Source organism: Sinohyriopsis cumingii, unplaced genomic scaffold, assembly GCF_028554795.1.
Source record: "Sinohyriopsis cumingii isolate HCF-2022 unplaced genomic scaffold, ASM2855479v2 utg002264l, whole genome shotgun sequence".
In the NCBI taxonomy this organism is placed as follows: domain Eukaryota; kingdom Metazoa; phylum Mollusca; class Bivalvia; order Unionida; family Unionidae; genus Sinohyriopsis; species Sinohyriopsis cumingii.
This window is the reverse complement of record NW_028316175.1, coordinates 496,553-521,568: the sequence shown is the minus strand read 5'-3', so window position 1 is coordinate 521,568 and position 25,016 is coordinate 496,553. Positions and strand designations below refer to the sequence as shown.

The window sequence follows — 25,016 nt, the reverse complement described above, 5'->3', positions numbered from 1 at the left end:
TAGCATATTTGGGGTTTGTATGCGTTAGCGACGTTGTGTGGATAGTATATTTGGGGTTTGTATGCGTTCGCGTTCGTTTGTGTGGATAGTTTATTTGGGGTTTGTATGCGTTCGCGTTCGTTTGTGTGGATAGTTTATTTGGGGTTTGTATTATCTCCCTTCTGTGTTGATAGTATATTTGGGGTTTGTATGCGTTCGCGTACGTTTGTGTGGATAGTTTATTTGGGGTTTGTATTATCTTCCTTCTGTTTTGATAGTATATTTGGGGTTTGTTTTTTCCTCTTCCCATTGTCTCTGTGTGTGTGTGTGTCTGTGTGTGTGTGTGTGCGTATGTCTGCGCGCGTACGTTGTGTGTGTGTGGGTGTGTGTGTATTGGTCTCTGTTTGTCCCTATAAAACTCACTTTATCCCTATCAGATACACTCTACCTACCTACCTGCAGTAGCGTGTATTCAGGTCAGCCACTTGCAACACTGTTGACATTTATCCCCTAGTGTTCAGTACAGTGACGTCACTGACGCTGGAAATTTCGAGACTATAAATATGGACTTGGGGATTTCCATAGGTTGTAGCTATATATATGTACTAGAGTTCATAAACAGGAACGTCACTCAAGCTGAGGCTATAAAAAGATAGTGGGATTTTCCAAAGGAATAACCCACAAGTTGTAGTATAAATAGATAGTGGGATTTCATAGGAATTTTAGCTGATTATAGCTATAAATAGATACATGGGTGTTTATCCACGATAGTCACACAAGTTGATATTGTAAGTAGTTACTAATTTTATCCATTTTAGTCTAAACCATTGTAACTTAATTTTCGGGGATATGTTTATTTTCCTTTAAATTCTGGGACAATTTCGTCATTTTACCGTTACTTTTAGTCATATCCGTTTTGTCGTTGAGCATTTCCTTGATTATAGCTATTTATAGCATCATTACAATTATGCAAATTTTTGAACACCCCAGCAAGATTTCAGGTCTTGGTAATGCTTTATATATAAATCTCACGCTTGTACTAGTGTATGTATGTCTCTGTCTCTGTTGTGTTTGACCCTCTACCATCATTGTCCCTAGACAATCCCACCATGTTCAATTCCCCTTGACGCTATACAGACCCACCATGTTCAATTTCTATATGTTAAATTCCCCTTGACGCTAGACAGTCCCACGAATTATTCCCATGTTCAATTTCCCTTGACGCTGGACAGTCCCACAATTTATTCCCATGTTCAATTCCCCTTGACGCTAGACAGTCCCACGATTTATTCCCATGTCAAATTCCCCTTGACGCTAGAGTGTCCCAGAGTTTTCCGTAATGTTAAATTTCCCATTGACGCTAGAGTGTCCCAGGGTGTTTTTTAATGCTTAGTCCCATTGACGCTAGGGTATCCCACTTAACTGCTAACATGACCGAGCCCAGAATGTTCTGAATGAATATAGATATTATACATATGTATAACAGTATCCCCATATAAGCCTTCCTGGGGTGGGGGGAAGGAGATAAATGCCTAGGAAAAAAGAATAGCTGAGATGCAATTATGCCTTTGAGAGAGGGGACACAGACGAAAGTAGAATTTATACGCATGTCTTTATTATGTATACGTTGATGCCAAAGTCAACGTGTAGTCCTCTTTGCTAGTCAAAGTTCCGATGAGATAACCCTATCTGTAGATAGTTTATCATATCGTAACATTGGTGACCAAACGTGACGTGTACTACGACTCTGCCCTACTTCATTCAGGCAAGCTAAATTGTAAATGATTATATGGCACCCTTTTTAAGGCTAATTGACAAATTGTTCACACAAGGAATATCTCATGTTACCTGTGAGTAACAGTATTCTGAAAATAATCAAGTCAGCAGATAACTCCATAATAATGTTTTCAGGATGCTGAAAAAAAAGTGACTCTTACACTTGTGAAAATGTTTTATTTCGATTGATCGAATACACTTCTGAACAATGCAAGCATGCTTTTCGCATGTGAAGGAAACACAAACCCAAACAATTATTATCAACAAAATATCAAAAACAAAGCAAACAAATTAAAAAGCCGAAACAACCAAATAACAAATACTTGGGCAATGCAAAATATAGTGATGGTCACGTGAGTGTGATAGTACTATGACGTGGATTTAAGTTAAATATTGGCATGTTGGAGGAAATACAGGTACTTTTCAGGCCATATAAAATGTTAAATGATTGAATTTCTGTCATTGACCTACATAATTCTAGAGATGTTATTTCCATTGTTTTGCAAACATAGTAAAAAAGTAAGAGAGGTAAAAAAGGTATTAGTTACATAAAATTATCATAGCTGAACATGGATGACCGTGATAAAAATCTCTTGGAAGAGTAGCTTCCCTTCGATTATCCTCATATGATGAGGATTCTCATATAATACTACTATATTTATTGTAAATTGAGGCGTACTCCTTGGGAAGTTTGCCATACAATTGAGGGTTTTATAGAAGTATGAATATTTCTAAATCTTTTGTGAGAAATGTCAATAATAGTATCACACTTGTTTTATATAAACTGATGTAGGTTTTGCGAAATACTAGGCGAAGGTCATATGTCAGGAAATACCTGGCCTCGTTACGCTCATTCACTTCCTTTTTCATTCTATATTTAAAAACAAACATAATAACGTTATTTGAGGTATTGTAAATAGCATCCAATTAAACAATATTTACTTTAACATTTCACTGAACAATTTGCATGCAGGGAATAGTAGGGAAATGACTCAAAAATGAATTAACATACATTTTTTAATAAACATGTAAGACCAAGGGGCCCCATTACCTTGGCTTTCCTGATGATGAATCCAGCTGACAATTCAAGCCTTCAGAGTAAAGTTTGCCAAACAGTAAACAACAGTTACGAAACCCTCCAAAGCCAGAGTTTCACCAACCAAAATTATTTAGGTCACTGGGCACATATCTATCTCATGAATCACAACTAATCAAAAAGGAGCTGAAGTCGTATCATTTTATCATGATGAACACCATCTTTCTAAACGTACTCGCCGCAAGCCATTTTTTAACAAATGTAACTTTGTTCACTACTGACAGAGCATAACTACCCATACTTCCAAAGCAAACAATAAGCATTAGTTTAAGTGAGACTGAAACAAGAGAAACAAAGACTACATTCTCACGAGATGAAAGGTTAACCCAACATCAGGCCAGAGAACCCGACCAACTACTACAAAAACAGACAGAAGTGATAGAAATACTTACAAATGCAAATAACTGACAAGGGAAAAGACTTAGAAGCCAGAGAGACACCTAGAAATCTAACCAACAAGACAACTAGTGAAGAAAAGCAGATGCAGCTACCACAAATCGAGCACAAATCAACACTTCAAATTATGGATGAACAGATAAAAGCAAAAACAGAAAATCACAAGGAAGTACTATGGTCCAAATGTAAACAACAACCAACTAGATACTGAAGCTGTGACACACAAACAAAAAAACTGAGGTCAGCCCCTGTGTGACCAATTGCCTTCTGAAAGGAGACCAGGGATAAGAGAGGGGTGCAACCGAAAGAGGTGAGAGACGCACACACGAAGACACCAACTGTAAAACAAAATAGATTTAAATTAAAAAGACACCCTTGTATGATTTGAAACATCCACACCAAAGTAATATTTGAAACAATAACATATAAAGTAAAATTACAAAGTATATCTACAAAAATGACTCCTAGTAAGAGTCAAAACTAATTAGAACCAGGAAAGGGGGAATGGAGAAGGAAAGATGACCAACATGTAAAATACCTTGAGGGAGGTGAGTAGGGAACCGGAAACCCCTAGGCATACAACCATCAGAGTAACATCGAGTGAAAAATTGTCACTTTAAATAACTAAACCTTCAAATATCGAAAACACTTTTTACGAGGGGACACCTCTCAAGTGCTAACCAAGCCACATATGCTTGGGGTGGAATTTAAGGAGGTGTCCACAAAAACAGAATGTGAGCTTCTATAAAAATCAAAAAGCATGTATGATTACACGGTACTCAGAATTCATTCACAAAATATTACTTAAATGCTTGATCATCATCTTAACATTTGAAATGTGCTATTGTTAAAATATAAAATGAATGATTAATGTGTTTGTTTTTGCCAACGATTGGCTTGTAATATGCATATTTTTGGGATAGAGATATCAACTATGTGCAACTCCCACAGGTTGATGGCCATCACTAAAAATGTCCAGCAAAATATTTCTTCACAGACGCTTGTAGACATTGTTGAAAATCATAACCCTTCACTCTACATCTGATTTGCATGCTTCAGTGATTTTGTGGGTGGTAAGCATTCTTGATAGTCTCCAACATCAGGATTCACTTTTAATCAATTCACTTGCTTCTCAGCCACTAAATTTATGTTCATCGGGGGAAAATAGAAGTTGACAGATGTAAGCTGGGAATGGTAGAACTGATCTAAAAATCCGGGTCCCAGTTTATTACGTCATCATTGCGTGGATAATTTGCCTCTTCTGTGAAGCTTTCACAACCGAAATTTCTAGTATCAACTGAGGATTCGACCTGAATAATGAAACACATGTCTTGTGTTAATATCTAGTTAGAAAACAACAAAGGAACAAAAAAAAACAATAAAAAATACCTTGACAATTAGATAGACAGAAAAAGAAAATAGAACGACAATGGCAAAACTACGATTCACTCTGTCTGCTTGTTGCTGTCCACAATAATTCAATTGTCTTTTAGTTTAAATCGGATGTCAGAGTGGGTAAATTAAGGCCCAGTTTTAACTCATCAAATTGGAGACAATTTATTCATATTGTTCATTCACTTTTGTACCAAATGTTGTGGTTTTCCAAAACCGTACATATTACCTGTTACTAAAGTCTGGATATGCATCTTATGTTCTATTGCCTTTGTTAATTAGTCGTTGCTGTTTTTATTTAATCAGTCATCTGAAGCAACCACGTAATCTACTAAAATTATTATCTTTGGATTATCAGTGAATTCACAGTAATTAATTGTCTTGCTTGTTGTTGTTTGTCTTGTTATTTTACTGTGTTTGTGTGATTATATATATATATAGAGAGAGAGAGAGAGAGAGAGAGAGAGAGAGAGAGATTCTGACCGTTACAATCAAAGGTGGTTCCATTGTTCTGCTTCTTAAACCCCCCCAGTGGAATTTGTCAAACCATCCATGTTTTCGTGTTTCCAGCGCACTGAGGCGTTTGGCAGGACTTTTCCTTGGAAAGAAAGGAATCAGAATGTTAGAATGAAATTCATCAATATATCATTGATTCAATTAAGCAGATGGCGCATAGGTATATCTTTTGCTTTTAAATTTTAGTCACAAGTTTAGTTCCTAAGCAAAGATGTCTGATATCAAGACCGAGGCAATAAATGCTTTCCCGTTGTGCAACAGACTCAAGCATTCAATTTGTTCCATTCAGCGCACATTGCCTTTTGAAAAAATGGATGACGTTCTTGTAAGATCTGATGATTATTGATTATCTCTGCAGCTTTGATAAAAAGTTGAGAAAAAACTGCAACTAATGAAATTTTTAATTCTTGTTAGAGGCAATAAAATGTATGGCATAAAATTGTGTTTAAAAAGTCCTTCAATTTTGAAGTTAGCGTAGACTGATGCACAAGTTGTTATATGCAGTCAAGTTGTAGTGGTTGGCTACCTTCACGGTGATATTGTTGCGAATGTGACTATTTTGATTATTCATTCGCTTTATGAAATCTGCAGTTTTACAATAATATTGAGTGGCACAGATCTTGCATGTCCGAAGATAGATCTCATTCTTTGCTCAACATCCTAACTTATGACAGATTTGGTCAGGGGCAAATCTTTCCAAATTACACAAAGCTTGTCTGTGCCACTTTGTGTGTCTAAAAATGTGGCACCATTTCACATTATAATGGCACGTAGCATATGATTATACGACTACAGAACCTCTTTTAAAATAAACTACAAAATGTTCATTATCATGACAAACCTTCTGAAAGATCACAGGCCTATAGAAAGTCTGAGTGGACAGACAAAAGAAAAAATGAGCCAGACAAACTTCTAAACAATTCATTCTGGCATATGTTAAAAAATTATGCAATGCCTGTCTGTGCAGCTGTGTCTGTCTAAAAATGTGGCAATGTTTGACGTTATCGTGGTGAGAAGCATATGGTCTTGGAGGAATCCAGGTTACAATACGCAACCTTTAAATACAGCTAGCATGAGGATATGTGTGTGTTATTAACAATAAACAAAAATATGTATTTCTGTACTCGTATGAAGAAAAACTACGGTAAATGTTACATTTTTATAAAAATTTGAACTCTAGAACTAAATGAATTTATTATGGTCGAATGTGTTGTGTCCTTTACATCTCTCTCGAAAGAAAACTGATGAATAGAGAAATATTCTCACGTGTGCTAGAACTGAAACTCGTGCAGCAAATTTGTATATCTATTGATAACACATAAGAGAATCCTTATATGCGGCACTGATCTCATGTACTCGGCTTTATCTAGTTATTAATTCCTATGATTTTCCCTAATATCATCAATTATTTTTACCACAATCTATCGATAAGTTCTGAATCTACATTACTGAAATGCTTCAATTTAAAAATCGAGTATGTTTTGGTTTTATGTACTTTAAAATAATAAGTTTGTTTTCTTCATTTCGTTCCTAAAGCTTATAGTAATAAGGGTTCTGCCATCGTTTACCTCATACTGAAACCACTTTTCTGGTATTTAACTTTATTGACATCTAAGACGAAGGGACCTACTTCAACGCACAGTTTCGAGACAATATTGCCTGCATTCTTATGTCACCAGGGGCGACAGCAGAATTGATGCCCTTATCTTCATAGTTTCTGTACGAGAGCGTCAGCAATTTTTCTTATATTAGTTGGGAAGACAACAGCATCAGTCTCACTCTTACCTGCATAATTTTCGTATGAAATCTTCAGCGATCTTATTAATTTCGTTTGGAAAGACAACATCATCGATTCCCTTCAAAATATTATCACACGTCTGCATGATATTATTATCATCCTTGTCAGCAAACAGGGGACTGGAAGAAAGAAATACAACTGTTGAAATATAAACAACTTGACTTGGTACTTATAAACATGTACAGAAACGATATCCTTAACTAACCGACATACAAGTACTTGTCAGCATTGAATTGTGATAAAAGACAAAAGATATCTGTTGAATTGTTTTAAACAAGAAATAATGTCTCTATTTTGTGCCTTCTTCTCCTCTGAGTTATCCCACATACTGGAAATAGATGAGATGATACTAGAAACAGAGACAATATTTCATAATTATATTGGACTGTAAAGCACGATGTCACAGGTAAAATACTCATTTACCATTGGTTGCATCTGATAACAATTGAAACTTACATCCATCAAAAGAATATATTGACAAGTGTGCTCTTTTGACGTCAGCTGCAAACAAACATCATTGGTTTGCTTCCTGTTTAAATACATGTATTTCACACACAGACACACACACACACACACACACACACACACACACAAGCCATGTGAAGTACTGGTCCACAGTGAACCGTGTACATTCCCGGAACAGTGTCCATCATTCTTACCAGCCAGAAAGCATAGCAAACACAAGAACTCCCAAGGACCAGATATCAGCTGCTGTGTTGTGTCCTTTGTTTAAAATGATCTCAGGGGCCATATAAGCTAGAGATCCACATAGCGTCTGCGTCTTCTTTCCTGGTCTCACCTTCTTGGCCACCCCAAAGTCAATCTATTGAGAGTAAGTAATGCATACAATGATATATGTCATATGTAGCTGAGTATGTTAAAAAAAGTGGTTAATAACCTTAACTTTCAAGTGTGTGTGTGTGTGTGTGTGTGTGTGTGTGTGTGTGTCGATAATGTAGCTTTAACAATCTTAGTCACATCACAATGATGTCTGCAGTGTGCCAGTTTGGAGTACTGGGGCATCAAGCTGCAGACATGTAGCATGATGTCCCACCCAGTCACATTATCTTGACACCAGGTCGACCAGTCCTAACACTAACCTTTTAATGCTGAGAGCCATCAAGGCAGCTGCTAGTACAATTTTTTTTATAAATATGACACTGCCAGGGATCCAACCCATGGCCTCCCGCATCCGAGGTGGATGCTCAAACCACTAAAGCAACTATCTTAGGACAGGACTGTATGTTATATTTGCTTTTGATGAAAGACGGAAGAGTCTGATATGAAAGTCCATATCCTTAAAACATCTATACAAAATTGCAATACAATAAATACTTAATTTTTTATGCATTTACACTGAGCATTAAATAACCATACAAAGCAATGTAAATCATTTCACTGCAATAGATAATTCTGTGCATAACCTCTTTATTTGTGCACTGTGAGAACGCAGTGTCAATTTGTGCATTGCAATAACTCACAATATTAGCTGGTGTGTGGCAATACATCAGTGTTAATTTGTAATGAAAACAGTGAAATTAGGACTATAAACCACAAATATGCAAATCCATGAATAAAAAAGAGGAAACAATACCTGATAATGTTGGCACGTGGAGAAAGAGTATGTTAATCACGCGAGAGGCTAAAAGATTTAGGCCACAAGTTCATCAAGGTTAGAACAAGCCTTCCCCTGACATATTTAAATAAAAAGAAAGATATCATTTCCATCAGTATGCACGTCAAACCATTTATGAGAATTACGACTATTGACACAATGTAGAAATTAACAATGCTTTCTCATAGTACACAAATAACATAGGTTTAATTACCGGTGCAGATTTCCCCAAACTGTTATCGCATGATAACAACCCCAGGAGTCAATGTTGATTGACTAATAAATATGAATTGTACCCACCTCATCAAAGAGCTCTCTCTCTCTCTCTCTCTCTCTCATTTTCAAAAACGACTATTTTGCTTCGTGTTTTACATTCTGCACTTACTCAGCCTTTCTTATTTTAAATACTTTCTATACATTGCACTTACTCAAAACAACATGTACATGGAAACTTTACAAGTCCATTCTGTTCACTATGGTTATACTACACTAATTAAGTGCATACGTTTTTCTTTATATTTGTTGAAATGCAGTACATTAGTTACAAGGCCAGATTAACCAAGACTATACTACTTGTGTCAGTCACTAACCCGTTCGCATCCAGTAAAAAATTCATTAGAGGTTACACAGCTTGTACTGGAAACATCAGTGCAAAAATTACCTTTTCTGAACCAGGCAAATAACACAACTTTGCTTTGTCAGCTTTCCCAACAACCAAGATTAAAATATTTAAGGACAGACAGACAGATGGAGAAAGTGATAACATTATCTTTCCATGCCTCTTTATCACGTCAGAGGATAGGTTGAACAAACAAACAAAAAGACTGAGTCATCATTATCATCAGCCTCACCAAATGTCTGTTAGGAGACAAAATGGTTAATCAAAGATTTCATATATGGAGAATCAAATTTACAATGTATACAGTGATTGTGTTTTCTCTAGAAATGAAAGGATGATTGATGAATGCGTGATGAAGAGCATTCAAAATACTAGAACTATAGAATTATGAAAAGCAAAAGGCAAAATATCACTTTAATAAGAATCAGGAATAGAAAAGGCAAAATATCACTCAAATAGGTGTACCAAATGTCACAGAGATGTAACGGTTTTGGAATTTTGCCCCAGAGTTACCAATGGTGTGGATAACTGACAAAAACAATATACAGCATACAAAACTATTACAAATATCAAAATGAAAGAATTGTGATAGCAAAGACAGGTCCGGACAACCTTTCTAACATGTGTACTAATACTTATAGAGATATCTTCAATAGTTCCAGAAAATGTGTGAATGATTGATGGATGAACATGGAGAAAACTTTTAAATGGATTTAAACTTAAGAACTGTGACTAGCAAAATGTCCATCAAAAAACATTTCATAAAAATATTCTAATGACTTTGTAGTTATTGGATGGATGATCCAATAAATGAATGAAAACATTACAACAATGAAACTTAATAATTGTGAATACCAAAAGACACTTCTGAATCTTGACTGGAATATATGTAACAAACATCACTGATTAGGAGTTATGCTCCAGAAACTAAAGTGTTTATAACTGACATGTATTAATGGATGAAACCCCGAAAAACATTTTTAAAATAATGAAACTAAACAACTGTGAATACAACAAGGCACAATTGAATCAAAAGTCAAGTTTCTTAGAATAATACTGAATTATTTGAGAGTTGTCCTCCAGAAGTGAGAGTGACAGATTATGGACAGACAGATGGACAAAGCAATGGTTGTGGTGAGTTAGAGGTGGGTGGAAGTGGGGGAGAGGGATAAAAACTGAACAAGAAATGTTTAGGCTGTTGATTTAATGCGTTGTGTACATTTATAACAATAGTGACCTCATCGAGCCAAAGCGAATGTGTAGTGCCTAAAAGGAAACGCAGTTCAGCTCGTGATATATACTGATCATTTAAAATTTAATTAGCTACACGAATGTAAAGTGCCTCATTCAATGAGGACAGTCCCGTTGATCATTTATAATTCGATCAGCGATAAGAAAGCAAGTTATCGAGGGAGTGGTGTACCTCAGTCAATGAGGACATTTATATTGATCACTTTAATCTAGACTAGATAAAAGGATGTAAAATGCCCAAGCCAATGGAGATAGTAAAAGTCGTAGTGTGTGTGTGTGTGTGTGTGTGTGTGTGATTTGCATTTGTAATGTAGCTTTAACAGTTTTTAAATGTTTAACGTAGCTTTAAGTTTTAGTCAGATCGCTATTATGTGGCAGTTTTATAGCGATGTCTAGCACTGGGGCATAGCAGACATGTAGCATGATGTCCCACTCAGTCACATTATCCTGACACCTGGCCAACCAATCCTGACACTGACATCTTAATGCTGAACGCCAAGCGAGACGGCTGTTAGTACCATTTTTATATGTCAGACCAGAACGGTCAAAATTCATAATGCATTGGGAGTAAAAGTCTGGAGGTATACATACCAGCTTTATATTTCCTCTCAGGTCCTGGAGTACGTACTTGAGAGTAAAATTGTGGAGGTATAAATACCAGCCTTACTTTTCCTCTGTAATCCAGGAGTACGTATTCAAGAGTAAAATTCTGAAAGTATACAAGCCAGTGTTACATTTCCTCTGGAGTCCAGGAGTACATATTTGAGAGTAAAAATACAGAGGTATACTTACCAGTTTTGCATATCCTTTGGAGTTAAGGCGTACATATTTGAGAGTAAAAATGTGTAGGTATACATACCAGTTTTGCATATCCTTTGGAGTCCAGGAGTACGTTTTCGGGCTTTAGATCTCTGTGGATGATTCCTTTTGAGTGCATGAAGATGAGTGCCTCTACTATACAGGCGGTGTAGAATTTCGCTGCTGTATGACTAAAGTTCTTTCTATAACAAAAACAAATCAACAAATTTAGAAGCATAAACGGGCATAGTATTAAGCTATTATCAAAGTCGACATACTTTAATTTGTATTTGTATCTGGATGTACATTAAGCTATAAGACCTTTTTTGGAAGATTTGTCTCCTTCCATAGAGTGTCAAAAATTCACATCTTTGAAAAGGCTGTTTTCTCACGTAAAAGACTAAATTCAGCATAGTGATCGCAATTCATCCATATGACAAGTGTATAAAACAGGCCTTGTGACAGATCTGGTGAGAACTTTATATCCAGTGATTAGATTTTTGATTGATGGATTTTGTTTCCTTTCTGGTGGTTACATTATTTGTCTCCCACGACACTCTGGCACCACAATCAACAAACAAGATAATCCTCAACTTCTTCATCTCAGTGCAAAAGCAATTTTTTTCAAATAACATCATCCTTAATTATTTTGACTTTTGTTTAGTACACCCAAAAAATACAGTTTTCATCAAATACTATTATTTCCTTGCCCTTTCTATAAATGTCTTAAAACATTTTATTAAAATCTAAATAATTATGTAATCATACTAAATCTGCCACTAGTACAAAAAAAAAACAATTAACACTTATAATTCTTATGGTTTGTCTGTATTAAACCAAGAATGTCAAAAGTTACGTGATATTTGTTTAAAAGATATTTAATTAATGCAAATATGTTAATGAAGAAAGTGACATGACTGGTCAATTCATAGTACACAAGTCACACATGTGAGAAAATAACAGCATTAAAAAGTGGATAATATTAACACATTTATGCAATGGTTGTTATATGTAAATAACAAATAATTGTAATTTTGTATATAAAGATAACTTTTAAATTTTTAAAAAGTAGTTGTTAGAACTGTTGTGTTGTGATGTGATTAATGCATGGGAATGACTGAGGCAACCGGATCGAGTTTAGAAAAAAGTAAGGTTAGCAAATCTTCAACTTTTCCAGAGGACCTCGAGTGGCCGAGTGGTCTAAAGCGCTTTACGTTACGGATCACTGCCATCTCACCTCTGTCTGCGTCGGTTCGAGCCCAGGATTCGGCCAATGTGGGTATGTGAGAAAGCTTGCCAGTAGCTTCTCGTGGGTCGGTGGTTCTTCTCGGGGTTTTCCCGGGTTCTTCCTCCACCATTAATACTAGCCGCCATGCATAGCCTATCGTGTGCTGCAAAATGGCGTTAAACCCCACAACAACAACAACAACAACATATCAATTTTTCCATGTCGCATGTGTGATAGAAGGGAAATTCAAACATGGAAATCCATGCCAACATTTTTTTAAAAGATTTTATTTTACTTGCAACGTACATTTTGTTTCATCCACTTCGAAAGATGGCTGCCTTGAGGGCTTGTCTTAAATTTTTAAATGATTACATCTTTTGAAAAGATGACTGTATCGACATAAATTACCGTAATAACCATAAAATGAATGAAACAGAACCCAGAAAATATGCTGTGTTCTATTTATATAAGAGGGATCATTTTTGTCCTTAAAGGAATTGCAACCACAACACATTCTCAATGGATCTAATTTACCTAATTAATAAGTGTCTAATGAAAATCAGGGATTACTTACGACATGACTAAAAGTGTCCAAAAAGTCAAGATCAGAACAAAAATTCCAAATTACATCAGCTAATCCACAGTTAATTACTGAAAGATTAATTTCAGTTTACAAAACATTATATGTAAAACAAATAATAATCATTTTGTGGTATTCTCCCTGTACGAAAATAAAAGGATCGTACCTGAACAAGTTCTACAGAACACACGCTACTCAAAAACCTAATGGTACAAAAGTACAAAGTAAACATATATTTTCTGTCTCATTCTGCTCTCAACTCAAAAATCTAATTGCAATAAAAATAAAAGTACTCAAAAAGATTTTTTATTGTTATTAGTGAACAAAGGAGAGAGAAAATTATGTCTCATTGTGAAAGCTCATCTGCATTTAGAGCATATGTAGCTGTTATGTTGTGTAATGTTGGCAAAATGATTAAGATGGTTTGAACATCTATTAGTTATGAGTATTATTTATTGGTAAATTGTCCACAATGTCAAGACATTAAGTGCAACTTGTATTTTTACAACCACAATAAGTTAATGTGCATGAGCATGTGTGTGTATGTGTGTGTGTGTGTGTGCGAGAGAGAGATGAAACAAAATTTGGTCAGATTACAAGACTATTTATTCAGGGCGTCTTTTATTTGTAGCTTTGGAAAAGAGAAACATGACTGTATTTTCAGTTACCTGACGATTGTGATAATCCTCATGTATTACGACTCTACTATATTCTATTATCAATAAACACCGTTAAATCAACAATTCATTCTTGTTTTAATTACGATATACATTGTCACAAAAACCACATGGCTATGCAGTGCTATTTACATGGTAATTAAAAATGTTAAGTGCTTTGGTTATTCCAGTTGAAACCAGCTTGAGGGCAAGAATTGACAGAGGAGGTCAGATCAGCAATGCTGCCAGTAGGGAAATGAGGATCTTTTTAGGGAAATGAAAATCTGTGAATGTGCTATTTACACCTTTGTCCTTACAGCAGGTGTTATAAGGACAAGCAGTCATATGCATTACTTGCTATTAAAACTACTCGCCAATAAAGATAACAATAGACGGATATATCATAGAATAGATTTGCAATAAAATGTTAATTATGTCCAAGTCAAAACAGTACAAGCACTTAAAAGATAGTGTATGTATATAAATACGAATCAATTTAACAGAGTCTGTGACTTTCAAATTTACAACAGAAAATGACAAGGTTTTTATATTTTATGTTTGCATGACTATAATGAAACAATAAGACTAGCTGACCAATGGTCTGTGGTCTTCACTTTAGCATGTACTGAGATGTAATTTTTGTTGGATAAGAAAACATCAAAGGGTTTCTGAACTCATTTTAAAATGCACCTGGTGTTTTGTTACTGTGACGGACTTGGTAAGTAGAACTAATTAACTACAATATTTAAAGGTGTGTTTTGTTAAGTCCTTTGTCCATTTGTTAATAAGCCCCAGTAGATATTGTAATGACAATAAGAGAGTTTATGAATCAATCATTGTATTTTCTCACCAACAATTAATTATCAATTTTTTGTAAAAACAAAATGGCAATACCGTATTTTTTTATCTTTTGTGCAAACGCAAATCTTTTTAGTAAAAATTTTATGTCCGATAATTTAATGGATTTTTAAAAAAATACAAAGTGATATGGACAAAAAATTATGATACATTTAAATAATTATTATTTTGATAACTGGGTTGTATACGAAAAATTAAAGGGTATGAAAAAAAATACAAGAAATACCATAACTATTTTCTGATATGACATATCTTGTTATGTTATTATCTTCGAACCAAAAATAACCAGATGCGTAACATTGAACATCGTGATACGATTCGATGTACGTCAAGATCAGACTTTAATGCTTTTGCTTTTGGTCACTGCCACATATAAAGTCACTAATAATATTTCAAGGTGTACACCTGCACAGGAAAAAGGATCAGCTATTCCCAGTTGTAAATATGTATATAATGTGTACATTGTAAAATAAAATACACCCGCCTAGTGTAAATATGTATATAATGTGTACCTTGTAAAATAAAATACACCCGCCTAGTGTAAATATGTATATAATGTGTACATTGTAAAATAAAATACACCCGCCTAGTGTAAATATGTATATAATGTGTACCATCAGGCATACAACACAATGGCCTTTGAAAAACACACAAGCTATTCATCAACTACCCGATTTAAAGGCAATGGCATAATCTCTTATTATAGGAAACTCATTTATGCTTGTAGATCTATTCATATTCTACTCTAGTTTCATCAATCTAAGTTATAATGTATTGTATAGAGTTGATTTTAGACCCTGCTTGTGCATTTTAATATGTGGCCCATGTTTTTTCAACAGAGTACACGCGTGACAACAGTAAGAAATAAATCACGACTGTTGCATTATAACACCTGCAACAATTGTGCCACCCTTTTTAAAGTATACATGCATAAATCGTGCAAATGCAGAAAACTAGTTCACTAATTTTCAGAATGGTTTTATATTGTGTTCACATCGATATTTACATTTGTATCATCAGATCACTGATGACCTCAAACAGTGAAAGATGCCCTCTACAATAACACCTAAGAAAGCATTAATTGAGTTTTCTTCATTTAAATTTGGATTTTAACACCATCCATTAAGTGTTAGCTTTCTTGAAAAACAAACAAACAATTAAAGTAACAAAAACTACATCAACAATGTATAAAATTGTTTAACTTGCTCTTCATATAACAACGTGAACAGCTCGCCTCCAAGACAAGGCTCCATTAACAGGTACAGATGTTCATCATCCTTAAAAGTTTTATGCAACCTGGAAAATTAAAACAAAAGTGAAAGTAAAATTAGGTTTAAATCTATTAGAAACTACCTATGTTATAATATTTATACCTGATTTTACTGTACCTAAAGCAGAACCTACATACCTTACAACTTGTATGCATCATTTTACTGTACCTATAGTAGAACCTACCTACCTTATAACTTGTATGCATCATTTTACTGTACCTAAAGCAGAACCTACATACCTTACAACTTGTATGCATCATTTTACTGTACCTATAGTAGAACCTACCTACCTTATAACTTGTATGCATCATTTTACTGTACCTAAAGCAGAACCTACATACCTTACAACTTCTATGCTTCATTTTACTGTACCTATAGTAGAACCTACCTACCTTATAACTTGTATACTTCATTTTACTGTACCTAAAGCAGAACCTACAAACCTTACAACTTGTATGCTTCATTTTACTGTACCTAAAGCACAACCTATATACCTAATAATTTGTATGCTTCATTTTACTGTACCTAAAGTAGAACCTACACACCTTACAACTTGTATGCATCATTTTACTGTACCTATAGTAGAACCTACCTATCTTATAACTTGTATGCTTCATTTTACTGCACCTAAAGCAGAACCTACATACCTTACAACTTGTATGCTTCATTTTACTGTACCTATAGTAGAACCTACATACCTTACATCTTGCATGCATCATTTTACTGTACCTATAGTAGAACCTACATACCTTATAACTTGTATGCATCATTTTACTGTACCTAAAGCAGACCCTACATACCTTACAACTTCTATGCTTCATTTTACTTTACCTAAAGCAGAACCTACATACCTTACAAAGTGTATGCTTTATTTTACTGTACCTATAGTAGAACCTACCTACCTTATAACTTGTATGCTTCATTTTTCTGTACCTAAAGCAGAACCTACATACCATACAACTTGTATGCTTCATTTTACTGTACCTATAGTAGAACCTACATACCTTACAACTTGTATGCATCATTTTACTGTACCTATAGTAGAACCTACCTACCTTATAACTTGTATGCTTCATTTTACTGTACCTAAAGCAGAACCTACATACCTTACAACTTCTATGCTTCATTTTACTGTACCTATAGTAGAACCTACCTACCTTATAACTTGTATGCATCATTTTACTGTACCTAAAGCAGAACCTACCTACCTTATAACTTGTATGCATCATTTTACTGTACCTATACTAGAACCTACCTACCTTACATCTTGTATGCATCATTTTACTGTACCTAAAGCAGAACCTACATACCTTACAACTTCTATGCTTCATTTCACTGTACCTAAAGCAGAACCTACATACCTTACAACTTGCGTACTTCAGTTTACTGTACCTAAAGCAGAAGCTACATACCTTACAACTTGTATGCATCATTTTACTGTACCTAAAGCAGAACCTACATACCTTACAACTTGTATGCATCATTTTACTGTACCTATAGTAGAACCTACCTACCTTATAAATTTTATGCATCATTTTACTGTACCTATAGTAGAACCTACCTACCTTATAACTTGCATGCATCATTTTACTGTACCTAAAGCAGAACCTACATACTTACAACTTATATGCTTCATTTTACTGTACCTAAAGCAGAACCTACATACCTCACAACGTGTATGCTTTATTTTACTGTACCTATAGTAGAACCTACCTACCATATAACTTGTATGCTTCATTTTACTGTACCTAAAGCAGAACCTACCTACCTTATAACTTATATGCATCATTTTACTGTACCTAAAGCAGAACCTACATACCTTACAACTTGTATGCATCATTTTACTGTACCTATAGTAGAACCTACCTACCTTATAACTTGTATGCATCATTTTACTGTACTTAAAGCAGAACCTACATACCCTACAACTTGCATGCTTCATTTTACTGTACATAAAGCAGAACCTACATACCTTACAACTTGTATGCATCATTTTACTGTACCTATAGTAGAACCTACCTACCTACCTTACAACTTGTATGCATCATTTTACTGTACCTATAGTAGAACCTACCTACCTACCTTACAACTTGTATGCATCATTTTACTGTACCTATAGGAAAACCTACCTACCTTACATCTTGTATGCATAATTTTACTGTACCTATAGTAGAACCTACATACCTTACATCTTGTATGCATAATTTTACTGTACCTATAGTAGAACCTACCTATCTTATAACTTGTATGCATCATTTTACTGTACCTATAGCAGAACCTACCTACCTACCTTTGAAAATTTATGCTTCATTTTACTATACCTATAGTAGAACCTGCATACCTTACAACTTGTATGCTTCATTTTGCTATGCCTATAGTAGAACCTACCTACCTACCTTTTAACATTTATGCTTCATTTTACTATACCTATGCAATCTGGAAAATGAAAAACAAATTAGCTTTAAATCTATTATTAGAACCTACCTACTGAATAACATTTATGCTTGACTTTACTATACCTATGGTAGAACCTGCCTGTTTTATAACTTTCATGCATGATTTTGCTATATCAGCACATTCAGCTGATGATGTCTTAATTGTAAATATTTTAAGTGGATGAAATAGCTGCTGAATTTTCTTTCATTCTAACTTTCGATAAAATTCTCCCGTGTCTTCATGACACTTTTTTCATTTGTATGAGTTTTACATTTTTATTTGCAGTGTCCACCTGAGAATCAATATCTTTTTATCACAAGGAATGCATTTAATTATATCATACCTGACTTGTTTGTAATGTCTTTACAGGCAAAGGATTGTATGTCTTAACATGGCATGATTGCCTAATTGTTGTTGTCTATAATCATATGGAATTTAGGCAAATCAGGCAACCAATTTCTGTGGGGAAAAAACATGAATTTCCAAATAATTTTGTGACATAATCTCATTAGAAAATGCAAACGTGTCAAATGTGTGTTGAACTGTTTATTCATTTGGAATTTTTGTACATTATCAAATTCTATCTTTCACAATCAGGTTGTTAGTGTGACCTAATCTTTCCACCTTTCACAAATTTTGGTTTCACAAAAACAAATTCAACATCCCTATTAGGATGAAACTTCTCCAACACAAATTGCCCTGAAATAGGCATATAAAATAAAAAGTTCCTGTCTATTATAATTACAAATTGCCCTGAAATAGGCATATAAAATAATAAGTTCCTGTCTATTATAATTACAAATTGCCCTGAAATAAAAGTATAAAATAACAAGTTCCTGTCTATTATAATTACAAATTGCCCTGAACTAGACGTTTAAACTAATAAGTTCCTGTCTATTATAATTGCCAATTGCCCTGAACTAGACGTATAAAATAATAAGTTCCTGTCTATTATAATTACAAATTACCCTGAAATAGACGTATAAAATAACAAGTTCCTGTCTATTATAATTACAAATTGCCCTGAACTAGACGTATAAACTAATAAGTTCCTGTCTATTATAATTGCCAATTGCCCTGAACTAGACGTATAAAATAATAAGTTCCTCTCTATTATAATTACAAATTGCCTTGAAATAGACGTACAAAATAATACGTTCCTGTCTATTATAATTACAAATTGCCCTGAAATAAAAGTATAAAATAATAGGTTCCTGTTTATTATAATTACAAATTGCCCTGAAATAGACGTATAAAATAATAAGTTCCTGTCTATTATAATTACAAATTGCCCTGAAATAGGCATATAAAATAATAAGTTCCTGTCTATTATAATTACAAATTGCCCTGAAATAAAAGTATAAAATAATAGATTCCTGTCTATTATAATTACAAATTGCCCTGAAATAGGCATATAAAATAATAAGTTCCTGTCTATTATAATTACCAATTGCCCTGAACTAGACGTATAAAATAATAAGTTCCTGTCTATTATAATTACAAATTGCCTTGAAATAAACGTACAAAATAATAAGTTCCTGTCTATTATAATTACCAATTGCCCTTAAATAGACGTATAAAATAATAAGTTCCTGTCTATTATAATTACAAATTGCCTTCAAATAGACGTACAAAATAATAAGTTCCTGTCTGTTATAATTACAAATTGCCCTGAACTAGACGTATAAAATAATAAGTTCCTGTCTGTTATAATTACAAATTGCCTTCAAATAGACCTACAAAATAATAAGCTCCTGTCTATTATAATTTAAAGAGTCTACAAATCCATTAGAGTACTCTTCTTCAGAGAAATACAAATTGCCAGTTCAAAATCTGACTCTCCAGAAAACAACTGCTCACTTACTATTTTGTACGGCCCAGACTGACAAAAATTTCAGATACCATCAAGTGTACATTGAAGTCCACACCTTAATGTTAACCAGAAAATAGTTACCGTATCAATGGTGTCCAACACAAAATGAACTTAGTTTGTCTTTGGGAAAATATGTGTACCTTACCTGCAAACCAATACAAATATAGAGCCAAACAGTTCAAACCAATACAAGTATAGACCTAAACAGTTTAAGCCAATACAAGTATAGACCCAAACAGTTCAAGCCAATACATGTATAGACCTAAACAATTCAAACCATTACAAATATAGACCCAAACAGTTTAAACCAATACAAGTATCAAACCAATACAAGTATAGACCTAAACAGTTCAAATCAGTGGAAGTATAGACCCAAACAGTTCAAACCAATACAAGTATAGGCCCAAACAGTCTAAACCAATACAAGTATAGACCTAAACAGTTCAAACCAATACAAGTATAGACCTAAACAGTTCAAACCAATACAAGTATCAAACCAATACAAGTATAGACCTAAACAGTCCAAACCAATACGAGGGTAGACCTAAACAGTTCAAACCAATACAAATATAGACCCAAACAGTTCAAACCAATACAAGTATAGATCTAAACAGTTCAAACCAATACAAGTATAGACCTAAACAGTTCAAACCAATACAAGTATAGATCTAAACAGTTCAAACCAATATAAGTATAGACCCAAACAGTTCAAGCCAATACAAGTATAGACCCAAACAGTCCAAACCAATACAAGTATAGACCCAAACAGTTCAAACCAATACAAATATAGACCTAAACAGTTCAAACCAATACAAGTATCAAACCAATACAAGTATAAACCCAAACAGTTCAAACCAGTACAAGTATAGACCCAAACAGTTTAAGCCAATACAAGTATAGGCCTAAACAGTTCAAACCAATACAAGTATAGACCTAAACAGATCAAACCAATACAAGTATAGACCCAAACAGTTCAAACCAATACAAGTATAGACCTAAACATTTCAAACCAATACAAGTATAGACCCAAACAGTTCAAACCAATACAAGTATCAAACCAATACATGTATAGACCCAAACAGTTCAAACCAATACAAGTATAGACCTAAACAGTTCAAACCAATACAAGTATAGACATAAACAGTTCAAACCAATACAAGTATCAAACCAATACAAGTATAGACCTAAACAGTTCAAACCATTACAAGTATAGACCCAAACAGTTCAAACCAATACAAGTATCAAACCAATACAAGTATAGACCTAAACAGTTCAAACCGATACAAGTATAGACCCAAACAGTTCAAACCAATACAAGTATCAAACCAGTACAAGTATGAACCCAAACAGTTCAAACCATTACAAGTATAGACCCAAACAGTTCAAACCAATACAAGTATCAAACCAGTACAAGTATAAACCCAAACAGTTCAAACCAATACAAGTATAGACCCAAACAGTTCAAACCATTACAAGTATAGACCCAAACAGCTCAAACCAATACAAGTATCAAACCAATACAAGTATCAAACCAATACAAGTATAAACCCAAACAGTTCAAACCAATACAAGTATAGACGCATATGGGTAAAAAAAATATTCCAAATTTGAGAATGATTTAATGACATGAAACTCTAAGCCAGTCAATCAACAAGCATACCAACATGCCTACCAAATTTCCAGCTTACTGGTCGTTCATTATGCATACGAACACACCTACCTAGTAATTTAATTTGTCTGCATAAAGTGGTCATTGCATTAAATGTGCTAACAAGTTAAAAAGCGTACAAGGTTTTATTTATCAGCCTGAAATGAATGTTGCTTCATCGTACTAACAAGGATTTTGTCCAAAAGAAAGATGGAAAAAGGTAATATAATGATCTAGTCAAATCCTTTACCAATGCAGCTAAATATGCTTACAGTTTTAATCTGTCCCCAACAATTGCTTTTCTTTCATGCGTTTGTCCTTTCTTTTTCTTTTTGCAATATGTGTTAAAGAGGACATAATTGAAAAGATAGAGCGGACAAACTAAACCTGACAACATTCTCTTCTTTTAACTCCATCGGCATCAAGTGGAAAATTAAAATTCTTAATCTTACCTTACAAAGAAATCTGATCTCAATTCCGCCATAATGTTCTTTTCATTCAGGACCTGTTCTTGTTGCCCACGTGCTATGATTTGCTGCTTGTTGAGGATCTTTAGAGCATACATTTCACTGCTATTATTTTCCTGTACCTGAAAATTATTCATAGTTTCAAACTATTGTTCCTTGGTTCTGGTGTATTTATTTCATACATGTTTCAGGTGTTGTCTTTATTCAAGACTTTTATTTCCTTTGTACGGTTTCAAGGTAATATTTTTGTTTCAAAAACTTGTATTTATGTGGATAATTTCATAGTATTGTCTTTCTTATAGACTTGTATTTGTGTGGATAATTTCATAGTATTGTCTTTCTTACAGACTTGTATTTGTGTGGATAATTTCATAGTATTGTCTTTCTTCTAGACTTGTATTTGTGTTGTACAATTTCATGGCACTGTCATTGTTCAAGACTTGTATTTGTGTTGTACAATTTCATGGCACTGTCATTGTTCAAGACTTGTATTTGTGTTGTACAATTTCATGGCACTGTCATTGTTCAAGACTCGTATTTATGTTGTACAATTCAAGGTAGTGTACTATGCTTTTTACAACTGTGTAAGATGAAATTTGCAACAGTCAGTGTCACTGACAATCGATGTACTTCATCCTCCTGCTGATTCTTGCTATTGATTTGCAACATTCACTCTGGTATTAAATGATAATAGATGGGCATTTATCGAAGTGCAAATTTTACCAAATCAGTCACAAAATAAATAAAGTGTGTTTGATACCTTTGTAGCTGATTAGTTAAGTCAGTGGAGGAAGGACATTCTACCATATTTCGTGTTAATTTTCGTACCCTTTAATTTTTCTTACACCATCAAGCCATAAAAATAATAATTAATTCTATATTTTTTCGTACACAAACTTTCATATTTTTTCGGTCAGCCTATTATTTTTTGCACATAAAACAATCTACTGTGAGGATTTACTTTTGCCAAAGTGATAAAAATGTACAGCCCTTTAAATTTTACAACTAAGAATAAAAGATAAAATCATTGTTTTAGTTGCATTTTTATTTATCTATTATTTTTATTTCATTTTGTTAAAATTAAAGACAGGTTCCCATTTCAAACGGATTCAAAAATATACCAAAGTTCGATTTAGGTACATCAAATGACCAGGGTATTGTTTTGCTAAGCAAGTTATGAGTAGTGACTAACTTTGGGCATGTTCTTAACTGTGGCATCGAATAATGAAATGGGTGATTCATGCAATATAACAATCGTGGTTTATAATCATGCATGTCGGTCATTGATAATTTCTTTCTTTTCTTATTGTATTTCAATACATATTTTTATGTTTTTATTTTTATCACGTTTCAAACGGCTTAAGAAAAAATTATGATGAATCACTTAGATACGCAAAAAGACCCACTTATTCTTTGATTTGGTATAATCCCATAAGAGAAATATAAATATTTTATTCCTCAGTGTGAAACACAAACCCAACTTATCTGTTATCTTCGCGTAAATTTGTATCTGAGGCATCTAATAATGTACAAGAAAAGAAAAGAAAACTAAAGAAATATTCACCAATTATAAGCGTGTAGAAAGCCCTTTGTTCAGCTTACGCAGAAAGGGCAACTATTTTGTTAACTGAGTATCTATTCGCATTCATTACACTGCCCTTCTTCGTCTTTTGTATCGGTGAGAAAATATAATGATTGATGTATCTGTTCTGTTGTTGTCATTACAATATATGCCGCTATTCATTAACAGCTGGATGTTAATGAGCACTCTCGATAACATCATTTGGTGAACAAAGAAAAGCGCACATTTGAAAACGACTTCAGGAGCCACTTGTGGTTTATTTTTCCAGTAAAAATAATTTCTCATTACAGGAAGATGTGAAGACCACAGACCATTAGGCAATTATTCTTATTGTCTCAATATAGTAATGCAGCAAAAACTAGAAAAACCCAGTTAGCTTTAATCATAAATGCAAAAGTCGACGACCCGATTTATATATGGGTAATATCTCCAAAGATCTTGGTCTGTTCGTGCTTGGGCATGTCTTCATTATTACGTTTCTTCAAACCCATGCCAAAGGGAGAAACTTGTATCCCATCACCACCTAAATGTACTGAACCAACAAACATAAGGCAGAAAATTTGACCTGGATGGCCCAGAAAAGACAATGGTGAAGCCCATCACCTGTCTGTTACTTCAGTTACCGAGATCACCAATGTAAAAGATGATGCTGAACTGCACAAATCAAATACTCATGCAACAGATAATGCCATCATACCAAAAGATATTAATGAAAAGGTGCCCATTGTTGCTGAAAAATTTCCTGCAGTAGACAAGCTGGACTACAGCAAAGATATCAGGGATATAAGCCAGTTTCCTGATACTGCAAAGTCACTAGTAAGAGGAAAGTATAAGAATAGGACATTAACGATAAATAAGAATTGTTGAGGAGGCAAAACTATGTGGAATTAGGCCCATAGCTGCAAAGTATCATCTTACACCAAGTACTTTATCAAACTGGATGAAAATGGATTTTTTTGAAAAATATTAAAAGGACAAAGAAAGGATTTATCTCGTGTGCCAGCCGACCCTTGATGTATTTGCATGAGAACGAGCAGGAAATTTTATCCTGGTTACTATGTACGCAGGACCATCACGAGCCTGTAACAACTGAGATGTTAGAAAATTATACTACTGCAGTTATTCAGGAGGAAAATCTAAAGTTTCAGGGCTCAGGAGGATGGGTTGATGGATTTTTCAAG

At 34.2% G+C, this 25,016-nt stretch overlaps 1 protein-coding gene across 1 annotated transcript; it reads right to left on the bottom strand.

Moving 5' to 3' along the window:
• Nucleotides 1-2,006: 2,006 nt before the first annotated feature.
• Nucleotides 2,007-22,390, bottom strand: LOC149770833 (cGMP-dependent protein kinase 1-like). The gene is made up of 7 exons (XM_089949071.1): nt 22,239-22,390; nt 15,735-15,854; nt 11,298-11,439; nt 7,613-7,776; nt 6,941-7,072; nt 5,123-5,237; nt 2,007-4,557 (listed from the first exon to the last, which is right to left on the bottom strand). Exons 1-7 carry the CDS (start codon nt 22,388-22,390, stop codon nt 4,453-4,455), a joined length of 930 nt encoding a protein of 309 aa, XP_089805197.1. The 3' UTR covers nt 2,007-4,452.
• Nucleotides 22,391-25,016: the final 2,626 nt, after the last annotated feature.

Coding starts and splice junctions, on each gene's coding strand:
- LOC149770833 (XM_089949071.1), bottom strand. CDS start 22,390: ATGAATAATTTTCAGGTACAGGAAAATAATAGCAGTGAAATGTATGCT. Junction 7,777..11,297: donor CCAAAGGATATGCAAAACTG/GTATGTATACCT, acceptor TACTCTCAATAG/ATTGACTTTGGGGTGGCCAA. Junction 7,073..7,612: donor TTTGCTATGCTTTCTGGCTG/GTAAGAATGATG, acceptor TCTTTCTTCCAG/TCCCCTGTTTGCTGACAAGG.